This window comes from Eleutherodactylus coqui, chromosome 13, assembly GCF_035609145.1.
Source record: "Eleutherodactylus coqui strain aEleCoq1 chromosome 13, aEleCoq1.hap1, whole genome shotgun sequence".
Lineage (NCBI taxonomy): Eukaryota > Metazoa > Chordata > Amphibia > Anura > Eleutherodactylidae > Eleutherodactylus > Eleutherodactylus coqui.
Window position 1 is genome coordinate 66,860,779 of NC_089849.1, and position 12,727 is coordinate 66,873,505.

General features: G+C 43.8%; 1 protein-coding gene across 1 annotated transcript in view; it reads left to right on the forward strand.

Annotated features, from left to right (window-relative positions):
- The first annotated feature begins 261 nt into the window (after window positions 1–261).
- The window catches only part of MXRA7 (matrix remodeling associated 7), a 45,035-nt gene continuing 32,569 nt past the window's right edge, over window positions 262–12,727 (forward strand). The window contains exon 1 of the mRNA XM_066587140.1: window positions 262–729. Coding sequence (XP_066443237.1) covers window positions 352–729 — 378 coding nt within the window. The 5' untranslated portion in view covers window positions 262–351. The remainder of the gene's footprint in view (window positions 730–12,727) is intronic.

Consider the following 12,727-nt stretch of genomic DNA (forward strand, 5'->3'; position numbering starts at 1 on the left):
GATCCTCTAGTTGGCTGAAAGAGACGAGTAGCACATAGTAAGACCGAGTAGAACAAACACTACGAGCAATAGTAGTAGACCTCGATGCTTGGTTGGTCGGTCCTATATATTATTTCGGTGCTATAGGGTCATAAGTAAGTGACTGGGAAGACGGGGCAGACCTGGAGGGTTCCTATTGCCTGCTGTATACTATATGGGTAGGCGGAGAGACGCAGGGAGATGGATTCTAATGGAAGAGGCAGGGCCAGGACAATGACAGCTGTTTTGTGGCAGGGTAGCTGGGAGGAGAGAGGATCAGTCAGTACAGCTTCTGCCAGGAGACAGAACAAAAGCCTTCTCATCCCAGACAGCATGGAGCAAGCCGGGGACTTCTCAATGACAATTCCCCTGATATTCACAGCCCTAGCAGTCATTCTTGCCACCGTTATAGTCAAACTCCGAGCTGCCAAGGAGAAGCAGCCAGCTGAGGCTGTCCAAGAAGAGAAGAAGGAGACCCTGCTAGAAGAAGAGCCCTCCGAGACGGAAGAGAAAGACAAAGAGGATGCTATAGCAGAGGATGAAGTGGGTGAGAGGACAGAGAGCGATGGGGCAATCCCAGTAGAAGAAGTTGGCACAGTTGACGAGTCGCCACAAGCCAAGGAAAATGAGACTGAGGTAGAAGAGTGCACTGCCAAGGAGAGGACCCCTTCCAGTCACTCTAGTCAAGAAGAAGAAGAAGAAGACAGTAAGGTAAGACCGGAGACACAATATCCGAACAATAGAGTACTGATTACAGACCTAACAATAGGCTAAATATAAGGAGTCAAGGAAAACGTAACTTTCCAAGAAGTTACGTAGCTTTTTTTCCACTGCGTACGACAGCCCGGTGCCAGTCTGAAAGTGGTGGCATCATCTCTCACCAGAAACACCTTGACAGCATTGAGTTTCGAGTTTCTTATCTAAACTTTAGGGTGGGCTATAAACATGTCCGAGTACGCTTTATCTGAAGTGGGTAACAAGGCCAAGTTAACTTAAAATGGCTGCAGATGAACTTTCAGTGCCAGCGTGTAACTGGCATCCAGACGGTACACAGCTGTCTGTACCCGCCCTGCAAGCGCAGTGTGTATTGTTAATGGGCAGTGTCACAATGGTGTCAGTCCACATTTTCTTGACCAGTTATGCCCCCCCCCCCCCCCCTCCAAAAAGTGCATTGCTATTAATATAGTTGGGTAGGAAATGACTGCAGTAGTAAGTTGTCGGTGAAGATGCACCAAGTACAGTAACTTTTCCTTTAAAAGTAGCAAAAGATTCCCTTTCAAGTCGATACGTAATTCTTTGTGCAGATGTAGCAGAGCTAAATGTATCATACCTATAACTTTTTAGAATTTAGGTAAAATCACCCCATACTACAATGAGCTGTGCCAATCTGCTACTTATGTACTTCTTTATCTACCTGCATGCTAGTATATAGCACTTTCGGGTTGTTACAAAGTAACATACATGTACCTCTCCCCGCTCCAGTCTGTCTGGCCTTGTCTATATTGAATTCTGCCCTCTGGGTTAGGAATTTTGGTCTCCTACCCAGGAGCAGGCTCATTTCCTGTCCACATTCCTACCCTGTAACCCCTTACGGTCAGAGGACTATGCAAGGCATTGCAGGCTTCCTAGTTCTCTACCTTTACCATATGAGTTATGTTGTACTCCACTATACCTACTGCCACAAGGAAGACCCTCATACTACAGCTGCCGGTATATTACTTCGGATGTCTGCAATTATCTTTTATTACAGCCCTGGAGTTTCTGTAAAGTTTTTCTAACTTCTTTTCAACTTTCTCCTGTATTAACCCTCATGACAGCCATTTTTTTTTAGCGCCCACTAAAGTTGTCACCCAGCTCTCCAGGACTCCTGAATGATATATTTCCCTCGCTTTGCAGAATTACAGGATTTATTACTGTGTAATTAGGCATATTTGACTTCTAGATGTCTGGCTCACAGCAACCGGCGGTGCTATAAGGGTTATTAAATCTGCAGTCACCCAACTTTCCCGGAAAATAGAAAGAACTCTTTAAACTGTGTCCGTATTGTAAAAATAGGCTGGGCGTATTGTTCCATAGTATAGAGTATATAGACACACCAGAATTTATAATCAGTGGGTGGAGGTGTCAGATCATAGAGTATAAAGCTGTGCTTGACCCAGGTCCACACGCGCCTCGCACATACGCTTGCAGAGACGGCATACATAATAATGCAGATATTTTGGCAGGATGCGGGTGATTACATAATCATGTCGGAGTTAGAGATACCTTATTTGGGTTGGGTGTTAAACATTAAGTCAGAGCTGTTAGATTACCCAAAACTTCCAGCTCTACTTGTATGGGCCTCTCGCTCCTATCTGCCGGCAAACATATTAATAGATATCAATGTGTAATACAGTTTGCTGTGCGCATTTCCTTGATAAGTTGCATGTGGCGGCCTAGAAACAGGCGCTGCTGTCAGCGGGTGACAACACTCAACTTCCACAAGCCTATGGTGATCCAGAGGTGTCTAGGAGGAGACTACAGAAGTAACACTCCTCAGTTTAAACCATGGTGGGCACTTAACCCATATGACGGTGCGCTGAGTGCTCTACGGCAGGGGCGTAACTATAGAGGATGCAGGGGATGTGGTTGCACCCGGGCCCAGGAGCCTTAGGGGGCCCATAAGACCTCTCTTCTCCATATAGAGAGCCCAGTACTATGAATAAAGCATTATTGTTGGGGGCCCTGTTACAAGTTTTGCATCGGGGCCCAGGAGCTTCAAGTTACGCTTCTGCTCTACGGGCCTACTTTATGGGTGCTATCAGCAACATTTATCAAAAAGTTAAAACTCAACTAATTTATTGACATGGGTTGTGACATACTTACATGCCCTATTTGATAAATTTCACACTGGTTAAAAATACGGCACTTTTCTGTAAAGTAGAGATGCAGCTTTTTTCTCATTTGTGACTTTTTTACTGTTACTTTTCATAAATATGCATGTCATAAATAAGTCTAAGGCCGCTTTCCCACCTGCGTTAGAGCTCGGTTCAGGGTTTCTGCCTCTATGCTCTGTTTTTGTAGGGCAGAAACTGAAAAAAACTTTTGTTTTTTCCCCATTGATTTCAATGGGTTTCAAAAAATGGAAAGGCTTCCGTTTGCTTCCATTCCCTCAGCTTTTCGTTTTTGGATAGAAAAATTGCGCAGCATAATTTTCAAAAAAATGGAAACCTGCCAGAATGGAAGGCTTTCCGTTTTGCTTTCTGTTTTTTTTTTTTTTTTTGAAACCACATTGAAATCAAGGGGGAAAAAAACAGATCCATATTTTTTATTTTTTAAGTTTTATTTCCATTTCTCTCCTCCAAAAATAGAGCAAAGAGATGGAAGCCCTGAACTGAGGCCTAACGCAAGTGTGAAAGCAGCCTAGTTTCTGTCTGAGCAGTGAGCCGTGTCCATTTTTCACTCCGCTCCCACTGACGTGTGGTACAAATGGTTAATAAATATGTTTCACTGCAGATAAGGTATTATAGTAGGGCAAAATGCACTGAAAACTAAGTAAAAATATGTTGATAAATCTGTACCTATGTGTGCCGCCTCCATGCGGCACTATAATATGGCATGTTCTGGCGTATGCCATGATTTTTTCTTAATGGAAAACCTGTGTGTGTGTTAGTGTGCCAACGCACCGTATGGGACCATAGAATGGGCACCATGTCAGGGATTAATGTGTTAGAGATCCCAACTACAACAGTGTAGATAAGGTCTAAAGGTGGACGTTTACCAGGGGCGTAACAATCTCAACTGCGTCCAATTCTGGAGGGGAAGGCGGCCAACCTGGATTGTTGGCTGAGCGCTGCTTTTCAACTGGGTCCTTGTCCTCAGAATATGGATGTAGTTCAAAACTATGTCTGTGCACTACAATTAAAGGGGTTTTCCAGGAAAATGACTTGCCTGTGGCTCTTACTAGGAAAATGAAAGTTTCTTCCAAACTACTGCACAGATTTAAACAGCAGTCATGTCGCCGATGCATGTGTAAAAAAGCATAGTATGTTCCGCAAAAACTTTCCGCTCATGCGCGCACAAATATGCTCATGTGATGCTGGCCATAGAAGTGGGAAAATGTAGGGATCCACGGTCTATCTGGCAACATCTTGGGATTTGTGCTTTAAATGGAAACCCCTTTTATTTATTTATCCAATGCATGTAAACTAAAAATGAAGCCATTTTGCAAATACTTGTTTTGTGTCTACAGCTCCCTTGCAGACTTATGTGTCTCCATGGTTTCAGGCTACAAAATATCCTCATGTAGTCTTCTGTAGTCCTACTCCCTTCTACCTGTGTCCCATTACTTACTAATGTACATTTGGCAGGTTAACAAGAAGTAGGGGGATAGATGGAAGAGAATATGGCCACAGGATCAGACTTCGCAGGGTTCATTAGGCTGTTTCCATGACAACATATAGACCTGCATAGGAGCTGCAGAAAAAAATAGCAGCAGATTTTTAATGTACTATTTGCAGAATTGCTGCATTACTAATTTGTATGTGCAGTGGGAAAATAAAAGCCTGTAATGGTTGTGAAGGTAGATCATTCCTTTAACATTTTTGTGTCCCACATTTTAAAAGTGAGGTTGTGAGTCTTGTGCAGATTGCTGCAGCAATCACTGCTAAAACCACAGCTCTAGGAAAGGGTTAAAACCACAGCATTGTGCTGCCCGTGAATGGTTAATGCATGTCATTCCCAAGTGAGTCACTGCAGCAGGAATCCAGCCTTACAAGGAACAGATCCTCACTTGGTCTTGACTCACAATGATTCCGAATTTTAAGTTCTCTTTCTCTACATGTAAAAAAAAAATATTACATTTTGACCCCCTGTGTCCTGATCCAACCCATATTCTCCGTCACGGCATGGTGCCTCTGCACTTCCTGTGTTTGCGCCCTTCCTAGTTTTAGTACAATCGCACCGTGAGGAAGTCTCGGAACATTTCCATGGTTGGATGTCACGTTGTCCGTCTTTGCATTGAGACCCGGTCTTATCTGCACCTTGCACAATTTGAAGTATGGCTGGAACCTGACAAAGGAAATAAGCAGATTACAGACTGGAAAAGATTAAACCATCTAAATCTTCACTGCCAGCTAATTCTAATGACATTAGGTTACTTTATATGAGGTCAAAGAATGAGTGTGTCTAGTGCCACCGCCACTAGAGAGACAACACATAGCTCTTCTAATAAATTATTATATAGGTCGAGCCCATACTACTGTACCCACCAGACAGAATTAGCCAGGAACTTCTGCTTTTACATAGCAGGACTATAAAATAATCACATAAAGTGCCTACAGTGCAGTTACTACTATAGCCAGGGGCGTAACTAAAGGCTGAGGGGCCCTGATGCAAAACGTGAGCTGGGCCCCCCCTCTATCTGTATCTGTACCCGTACCCATACCTAAACCATGCTGCACAGAGACATAACTTGAAGCTTCTGGGCCCCAATGCAAAACCTGTAACAGGGCCCCCAACTATAATGCTTTATTCATAGTACTGGGCTCCCTATATGGAGAAGAGAGGGAATGGATGCAAACGGAAGCCTTTCCATTTTTTGAAACCCATTGAAATCAATGGGGAAAAAACAAAAGTTTTTTTCAGTTTCTGCCCTACAAAAACAGAGCATAGAGGCAGAAACCCTGAACCGAGCTCTAACGCAGGTGGGAAAGCGGCCTTAGACTTATTTATGATGTGCATATTTATGAAAAGTAACACTAAAAAAGTCACAAAAGAGAAAAAAAGCTACATTCCCTACTTTACAGAAAAGTGCCGGATTTTTAACCAGTGTGGAATTTATCAAATAGGGCATGTAAGTATGTCAAAACCCATGTCAATAAATTAGTTGAGTTTTAACTTTTTGATAAATGTTGCTGATAACACCCATAAAGTAGGCCCGTAGAGCAAAGGCGTAACTTGAAGCTCCCGGGCCCCGATGCAAAACCTGTAACGGGGCCCCCAACTATAATGCTTTATTCATAGTACTGGGCTCCCTATATGGAGAAGAGAGGCCTTATGGACCCCCTAAGGCTCCTGGGCCCGGGTGCAACCGCATCCCCTGCACCGTCTATAGTTACACCCCTGACTATAGCAATGCCCACAAGACACGTATCTCCTCCATATTCTGGCATTCCTCTACTCCAGTAACAAGAACTTAAACTTGGGCAGAAAATCAGAAGCCTCTTGTATGTAATTATCCCTTTCTGTGCTAATCTGTACCACTAGAGATAAAGAAGTCCATTGGCAATAGTCTATTGATGTCCATTTTCAGGGCAGCGTTCTGGTGTTCGAGGACAAAGCCAAGAGTCGTTGACTGTCTTAGAGAAGTTTAGAAAAGTTAGGAGCCACAGGTATGGAGTCCATTAGCCAAGGGAATAGCACTGTTAAATATTCATATTATATAGGCAGTACCAGGCTTGGCATTGTCAAGAATCTTTGGAAACATGAATGAGTATGGCCGATTTCACATCTGCGTCGGAACTTCCAGATGGAGGTTCCATCACAGATGTGACAGAAAATACTGTAAGGAAAAGCGCTAAATGCAGCGCTTTTTCTTCTGGCGAAAAATCCGCCAGCTGAGCGGAAACCATACGGACCCCATTATAGTCAGTGGAGTCCGCTCGGCACTGTTTGGTTCCATTCAGAGACTGAACCGTTCAGCCGTGGGGATTCCCCTTCCATTTGGGGAGCAGGAAAGTGGAATCCTCAGCACAGATGTGAAACCCCCCTATGGCATGACAGACACATTGGATGACAATACAGCAAGTAACATAATGAGAAGATAATGTGCTATGTGGATCGACTATACAGCATATCAGTATGAACAATACCTCATATGTATAGATACAGTATAGACCAATCGGCCATAACATTACAGTAGCACCTGTCAAGGGATGGGATATATTAGACAGCAAGTGAACAGTCAGTTCTTGAAGTTGATATGCTGGAGACAGGAATAATGGGCAAGTGTGAGGCCAGAAATGTGCCAAATCTATCAAATTGTGTGACACTGTGATAGAGTTGGTGTATCTTTGGAACACCTCAATAAATTTATGCTGTATATGCATTAGACAGCCTTAATAAATCTTCCCCATTGAGTCAACATCCACAGTGCAGGGAGAAAAAGTAAGGTGTGAAAGTATTGAATTATATTTCATGCAGCAGTGTCATGTGCTTAATATTAGTGCTGTATGTATAGCAAGACGTACGTGTACAAAAGACACATATTGTAGTATTACTAACAGGGTCCCAGACGCTGAGCATGCAGCTTTGTCGTAATTAACCTTTGCAATGTTTTACTGAGATAGAAGTATCACACATGCTGTAGACTTTGAATTGTTGATTTTGTGGAGGATGCCACACTATGTAACCTCTTGCATTGTAATAATAAAACAGAAGAGCTTGGAAACCTCACCCGAGGGTTTCTCATTTTATTCTTCGCACTGGCCCATGTAAATACGGCCCTAAAGTCAGGACTCTGACTTGGTCAATCCAAAACTCAAATCTACTTTTTCAACTCTTCTTTAGTTGATTTGCTTCTGTACTTTGGGTCATTGTTAGATACATGGTCCAATATCTCTTCAGCTTGAGGTCGTGGACTGCTGCTCTTACATTCAACTGTAAAACGTTTTTATCCACCTTACGTTCATTACTCCCTCAATGACCCCAAGGCACTCAGGTCCTGAAGGGGCAAGGCAGCCCTAAACCATGATGGTCGCTCCACCATATTTCACACTTGGGATGAGCTTTGGTGTTGGCGACCAGTGTTCTTTTTCCTCCAAACATAGTGTTGTGCATTTGTGCTGAAAAGATCCACTTTTGTCTCATCTGTCCATAAAACATTTTCCCAGAAGTATTGTGGAACATTGAGATGTTTGTTTGGACAACAGCAGCCTCCGTTGTGGTGTCCATCTACGAACACCAGTCATGTTCAGTGTTTTTCTAATACCAGACACATAAGCAGATGTTTTTGCAGTTTGTGAAATCTTTTTCAGTTATTTTGCTGCTGCCCTTGGTTCTTCCTCACTTCTTTTAGGACTGCCCGTTGAGCTTTTGGAGGGATTTCAAGAGGACACCCCCTCCTAGGGAGAGTAGCAACAGTCCTGCATTTTCTCCAGCTATAGATAATGCAAAGACAGCTACCATAGATGGTATTTTTGGGTCCTTAAAGCCATGATCGGACTGGCAATCATGGGGTAGCTTGGCAGTACAGAGGATCAGATAAGGCTTGGCTATATAGTTGAGCTGAGCAGGTCCTGGCTTAGCAAGGCTAGATATAGCAAGGTTGACATAGCTTGGCAATTCACAGGACCAAAATGAGGAATGAACTACATTACTGCTCAAGCAAGACACGAATGAAGTCCCAGAGTATAAATAGAGAAGTTAACGAGCTATTTAGGAACCACTGTGGCAACAGAATTCAAAGACAAAGAAGAATTAACTATTGTATAGCCTTAGTGGACCATAAGACATTAACAAAGCATGCCTGCAGGATCATATAGTATTCTGGCTGAGATACCTCTGGCAGCCTAGTGACATGGTGCAACTTTTGTAAAATTGCAGAAGAACAGTACCAAAGTGATGAGCTGTAAGCAACTTTACGATTGGTGCATTATATTACAAATAATTTATCTAACTGTGAAATTTTAGGTACAACCAGGTCTTTAGCAATGCTTTTGTAGCCTTTTCCAGCTATATTTATCTCCATAAGACATATTCTAAGATATTCTGAAAGTAGTTTGTATCAAGGCATGACTCACACTAAGGGTGCAGGCTGATGTTGCAACAACCACAATGCGGCTGCACCTCTGCTCACCCACGATGGCCAATACCTGCATGATTTTGCTGATAATGCTAGCAGGATTGTGTGGCTATTGGCTGCCATGGGTGGGCAAGATTTCAGCTGCATTTCAGCTACCGCCATATCAGCCCATACTCTGACCAAATTCTTGGGGGAAAAAAACAGATTTGTCAGTAACCAAGCTTTGTGTGCTTTTATTTAATGGGCAAAGCGCTTGTAAACTTACACTTCCAATCTTATCTCCTTAATTGAAACACTTTTACCAGTAGACTCTTGGAGAAGTTGTTAACACAACAGTTCACTTATTTTTCATCCCTACACTGTGGATGTTACCTCAATGTGCTCAATAAAAGGCATGAATGAGGCAACTGTTCATGTGTTAGCAGCTTAGACACATGGTGTTTGTCTATGATTGTGACTTAGATGACGATCACACCTCATGAGTGGTAATCCCCAAAGGTTCACTTACTTCTTCTTGCAACTGTATACAGTTATATATATTTGGATTGATCTGATTTTTAGAATAGAACAGTGCAGTCACGCAGGACACATTTCCTCATTACAAAGACACTGAACAAAAACTCAAAAGACAATAATTTCTGATTTACCCTGTTGACTGCCAAGAAACGGCATCTCACCCAATTCTTCCGTCTGTCATTACATACACAATGAACATGCTCTGCCTATTTGTTTGACACCAGCTATTTGGTCCAAGCTATATTATATCATGAACTGGAAATATGTCTATAGCTGGTCTGCCCTTCCTCAGTGTATATACAGTATGGCATTGTTTTCTACCAGTTATCTCCCTTACCACCTGATGTATTATACAAAAAAAAATCGCCTTGGCATTGATGCTATTTACATTTGTTCCTTATGAATTGCTTTTTTTTTAATCACGGAGTCCAAAAATGGAACACAATATGCAAACAGATGAAAGATTAGATTGTTGGACAATGAATAAGACCTGGATTATGTGTAATATCTTCAGATTGAGTATGAGTATATTCAGTGGCTGGAGTTCAGAAAGTGAGTCAGTGTCATGTATAATGAGTATGACACATTACTCATCTGCGGGGCCAATGTCAGTACCAGGCAAACCTGGGCAGATGCCATGGTTTATGAGTGATTGCCATGGTAATATATGTTTGTGAAGCTGAGGTTGGGATAGTCAGGGGTCCCACTGTGATTGTGTTGGCAGTCATGCGCCTGGTGCCAGGCTTGCTTGTGTGGTACCATAAACTACAATGTACAGATAGTTAAAGGAGTATTCCAGCTTTTTGCCATCTGATGACCTATGCTCTGGATAGGTCATCAGTAGTTGATGGACGGGAATCCGCTCATGATCCCCATACATCAGCTGATCATCCAGGCCCGCTGTTAGTGCAGCAGAGCCGTATGTCATCATCAGCGGACAGGGGAGGAAGTGGGAGCGCCGCGCTTCACTCTTATTGAAATCAATGGGAGAACCGCGCTTCTATTACACTTCCTGCTCCTGTTACAGATAGGACCACACATTCTGTAGATAAGGATCCCGAGCGTCAGATTCCCTTCCATCCATCAACCGATTGTCTGACCAACTGTCAGTGCAGCAGAGCCGGATGTCATCCTAAGTGGAGGAAGTGGGAGTGAAGCCGGTGCTCCCATTTCCTCCCCTATACGCGGATGACGAACCCCAGCCTCTCTTGCACTGACAGCAGGTGGGACAATCGGCTGATGGACGGAGATCAGCCTCTCAGGATCCCTGTCCATCAGCTACTGATGACCTATCTAGAGGATGAAAAAACTCTAGAATATCCCTTTAACTAGTATTTACCCAATTAAGTAAATGTAAAGTCCCCTGGTGCAAGGAAAAACTGCGGAATAACTCTTTAACTAGTATTTACCTAATATAGGTAAAGTTCCCTGGTGCAAGTACCACGTCATGACTGACTCCTCGGGTGACGTTACAATGTGACATTTTCTAGCAGACTGTTTTGTCATTGTCTTCCCCAGTCATCTTTTACCCCCAGCAAGTTGGATATTCATTTTACTGATTGAAGTATGAGTCAACCTTGAGCTGGCTACCTGAACCAAGCAGGGATTGAACCTGCAACCTTCGGGTCATGAGCAAGAGCTTAGGACTGCATTTCTGCCACCCTAACACTCTGCGCCACACAAGGCTCTTGCATTTACCTAATTACCAGGGGCATAGCTATAAAGGCGTAAACGATGCAGATGCACCTGGGTCCTGGAGCTTTAGGAGGGCCACAAGATTCCTCTTCCCCATATGAGGAGGCTAGCACCATAAATAATCCACTGTATTTTTATAGCGCATACAAGTTATGCAGCACTTTCCATCACTTGATATTGGGTCCTGTCCCCTTTGGGGGTCATCATCTATATTCGCCTTTCTGCATGTTTTTGGAGTGAAGTATTATAGCTGGGGGCAGCCCTTTCACACATTTTACATTGGAGCCCAACAGCAACAAGTTCCGCCTTTGTGGATTACTGTCCAAAAATGGGACAAATTCATTGGACAGTGAAGATCAGCTTTAGTGTATTAGGGTATTTTGCCATAAAATATCAACAAATTAAAAGGAAAGTGTAAAAGTAAGGCCGCCTGCACACGGGCGGACATCCCGCGGCGGTATTTCCCGCGGGATTTCCGCCACTGAAAGTTTTCATAGGAGTGCATTACAATACGCACTCCTATGCAGACGGCCGTGGCATGTCCTATTTTTGTGCGGGGCTCGCACTCACCCGGCCGCCGGCTCCGGTCTGCGCATGCGCCGGCTGCGCCGCAGCCGGCACATGAAAGAGCCGGGGCCGCCAGGCACGGGTGAGTATGCGCTCGTCTCTGCAGGCTCTCGAGTCGGGTCCCACGGCGAAATTCTCGCTGCCGGATCCGACCCGCTCGTCTGCAGGCGGCGACTACACCATCCTTAAGTAGTCAGACCATAGTGTTGCTATCCTGATGAACATACCAGTTTTGACCTGGACCTTCTGGCAGGTTCAGCATCACTTTCCTGTTCCAAGCTCTACTTTGCTGTTCCTCCTGCAATCCCGACTCTGCTTTGTAACCACCACCAGTAGCGTCAGGCCAAGGGTGCATGCACATTGACGATATTTTGGTCCGATTCTCCTTTATTACCTAGTTCTCCCAGAATCCTGTGCCAGTTATAAGTTGTTTCTGACTTGTTGGTGTGGCTTGAAGTGTGATTGTCTGACTCCTGGATTCTGACCCGACTTCCTTGACTACTCTTCGGATTACAGTCTTCTGCTGTTACCTGAATTCTGACCTTGACTTGCCTGTCTGACTACTCATTTGCCGTCTGTCTTGTACCTTCTAGTTCTCCTAGCTTCACCCCTGTTGTATACCTGACTCTGATCTGGATTATCCTTTGGCTTCGACGTTCCCTCTGACCTTCCAGTACTGACCATTTGCTAGTTTGATTTTGTCGCTAATTAGCGGCTACTCTGGTATCGCACCCTAACCGCTAAATAGCACATCTTAAGGTGGTGTGAAGGGTGCAAACATGCAGTTCCTAGTAGTTAGCTCAAAATCTGATTATATATGCTCTATTATTGGATAGATGTTTCTTCCCTTAATATCAACGTGACCGTCCCATGTAGACTAGTCACTGCAGCAAGATATCACAAGACTGTGAAAACATCATTGTAGTTATCGGGTAATGTGGCCATGTGACATTACAGCCATATGAATACAATGTCACTGTGGCCTTGTGTATACAGAGTCTCTCAACCTTCTTTGAGTGTATGAGTGTATGTTACTACGTGTTATTCGTGTGTGTTTTGCGTGCGCAATATGCTGTACTGATCTCACATTGACTTACAATTGTGCAAAATACGTGCGCAAAAAAGAATGTGGCATGCACTATTGTGGCG